Source organism: Frankliniella occidentalis, unplaced genomic scaffold (assembly GCF_000697945.3).
Source record: "Frankliniella occidentalis isolate FOCC.00 unplaced genomic scaffold, Focc_3.1 Scaffold7, whole genome shotgun sequence".
In the NCBI taxonomy this organism is placed as follows: domain Eukaryota; kingdom Metazoa; phylum Arthropoda; class Insecta; order Thysanoptera; family Thripidae; genus Frankliniella; species Frankliniella occidentalis.
The window spans coordinates 3,420,405-3,423,036 of NW_026267137.1; the positions used below are offsets into that span (position 1 = coordinate 3,420,405).

The following is a 2,632-nucleotide window of genomic DNA, read 5'->3' on the forward strand; positions in this document are numbered from 1 at the left end:
GAGTGTGAGAGAGAGAGACACTCTCCGCGGCGGCAGGAGCAGTGGGGGGAGGAGCCTGCGCGGCACTTCAGCGCGGCGGCCGCTGCCATTGGTCGGCGCCGCCGTGCCGCGGAGGGGGCGGCGGCAGGGAGGGGCAGGGCGGCGAGGGGCGGCGAGGGGCGGCGGGGTCGAGCGACTGTTAGCACCTGCTTTGCAGCGCCTCCTCGCGGCCCTCGCGGCGGGCCCAGCCGGCACGCTGCGGTCCCGTCCCACAGTTTAGTGCGCTTATTATGATGTTGATATGGCGGCGCGAGAGTGAGAGCGAGAGAGAGAGAGCGGCGCCAAGAGGGGGTGTGTGCGGCGCACGGGGAGTTTTACTGGAAAAGTCGCCGCAGTTTGTGGATTGGATGGTATATGGAGAACGACGCGACCGCCGAAACCTGAGACGATGACGGACGCCATAATTTCTTCGGAAGCTGACTGGAAACCTTGTCCCATTGGGATATCGAAATTTGTCGAAACAAATCCGTAAGCTGTAAAAAATAGCCTAGATCAGTTCACGTTTTAAAATAATAAGCGCACTCAACTCCTGGAACTTGCCACGCGGCGCCCGACTAGACTAAAACATTGCGGGGGAACCACGACGCCTCCACTCCTGCCTCAGTTCGTCCGCCGCGGCCAGTGGTTTCTGCCCTATCATTTACGCCCCTCCTCCGCCCCCGTCCCGCCCCGTGCAGCGACGCGCGCCACCGCTCGCCACTTTTACGCCATGTTGAGGAAATCGCGCGGCGCTCTCTGCGGTCGCTGTTTGTACATAAGCGTCACCCCCGCCCCCTCCGCCTCACTTGCGCCTGCCACTACTATCTCTATCCCTCTCCTTCTCTAACTATCTATCTCACTCTCTCTCACACAGACACACACACACAAACTCGAGGGAGAGTGAAGCGTTGCGGCCGTCGTGTGTGTGAGTAAGAGAGAGAGAGAGCGAGATTGAGCGAGAGTCAGCGTGAGAGAGAGTCTACCATCTCCCAGGCAAGGACAGGGACAAACCGCAAGGAGGATGCGAGGGGGTTGGAGGGGCGGAGGGCAGCGGTGCGGAGGGCGGAGGGTTAGGGAAGGGTCCCCTGCCGCCGGGCCGTGCCGGGTGGGCGGGGCCTGCAGCCCGGGCAGGGGTGGCCGGGTGGGGGTGCCCTGGCCGGCCCGGCTCCCGGCCGCGGGGTTGCCTGCCTGCCGCCGCCGCAGCCCCAGTCCCTCCCAGCCCTCCCCGCCGAGCGCACGACACAGGCGCGCGTCCCCGCAGCGCCGACACGCATGCGCCCGGGCCCGCGCCCGCGAGGACGATCGCTCAGCACGCGCGTGTCAGTGTGTGCGTGTGTGAGTGTTCTGTGACTGTGTGCGTGTGTGTGAATGTGAGCGCGATAGTGCGCGAGCGTGTTGCCAGTGCCAGTGTCAGTGACATGTTGACATGATGACGATGATCATGATGCAGCGTCTGGACCAACAGCAACAGGCGTCCCCACCGACGGCCCCGCAGCAGCCCGGCTCGCCCGCGGCCTCGCCGACGGCGCCGGGCCCCGGACACCTGGTGCGCCACGGGGTGTACGCCGTGCCGGGGGCCGGCTCCCTGCTCGTGCGGCCCATCGCCGTGCCCGTGGCGCCCATCCACGACAAGAAGACGGCCGCCGACATGGACACCGTCCAGGACGACGACGAGGACGAGCTGCGGAGACGCCTCAAGGACGACGTCAAGGCCACGTCGCTGGCCTCGCTCGCCGCGCTGCCTGTCGACCTGACGCGCCGGCCGCTGCTCGGGCTGCGGCAGCACCCCTGCGAGGACAGGCTCTCGCCCACCTCCTCCATGGCGTCGTCCTCGGCCCCGGACGACGACCACAACCACCACCACCACCTCCACCTCAACAACAACCATCACCACCACCACCATCACCACCACCACCTGCACGCGAGCGTGGGCAAGCTCAGCCCGCGGCTGGGCGGCAGCAGTCCCCGCCTCAGCAGTCCACCCGGGTCCCGGTCCAACAGCCCCCACAGCCCGCGCAGCCCGCGGAGCCCCCACAGCCCGCGGAGCGCCAGGTCGCCGTCGCCGCCCTCCACCTGCCAGCCCAGCCCGCCGCCCTCGCACCAGATCCGGCGCGGCCTCGCCTTTTCCGTCAAGAACATCCTGGACCCCAACATGTTCACCGGGCAGCAGAAGGAGCGCGCCGGGCTGAGCGGGCCGCTGGCGCACCTCGGCCTGGGCGGCCCGCTGGGGGCCATGGGCGGCGCCCTGGGCGGTGCACTCGGCGGGCCGCTCGGCGCCTTTCCGCTGCTGGGAGGCGCGGCGGGCCCCGGCTGCTGGCGGCCGCACCTCGACACGGCCAGCCCGCACGACAGCTCGTCAGGTGAGTGGCAGGTTTGCTGGAGGCAACCCGTCCGTCCGTGCCAGTAGTACCCGCTCTTCGAAAGGAAATCCGTGAAAACGGCATGTGAAACCTTTATACTGTACATGAGAATGATTCGGAATAATTCAGCAACGCAGTTAATATCTTGCCTATGTTCGGGCTCTCATAATTTGGAAGTCAGTCGCCTAAAATGGTTTTTGAAAGCAACATGAAATTAGTACGCCACTAACTTCAAAACTCTTTTAAATCTATTA

At 65.7% G+C, this 2,632-nt stretch overlaps 1 protein-coding gene across 1 annotated transcript in view; it reads left to right on the forward strand.

The window, feature by feature from the left end:
• The first annotated feature begins 1,231 nt into the window (after positions 1-1,231).
• Positions 1,232-2,632, forward strand: part of LOC113204735 (homeobox protein slou) — a 34,807-nt gene continuing 33,406 nt past the window's right edge. Inside the window, exon 1 of the mRNA XM_052273738.1 lies at positions 1,232-2,378. Coding sequence (XP_052129698.1) covers positions 1,445-2,378 — 934 coding nt within the window. The 5' untranslated portion in view covers positions 1,232-1,444. The remainder of the gene's footprint in view (positions 2,379-2,632) is intronic.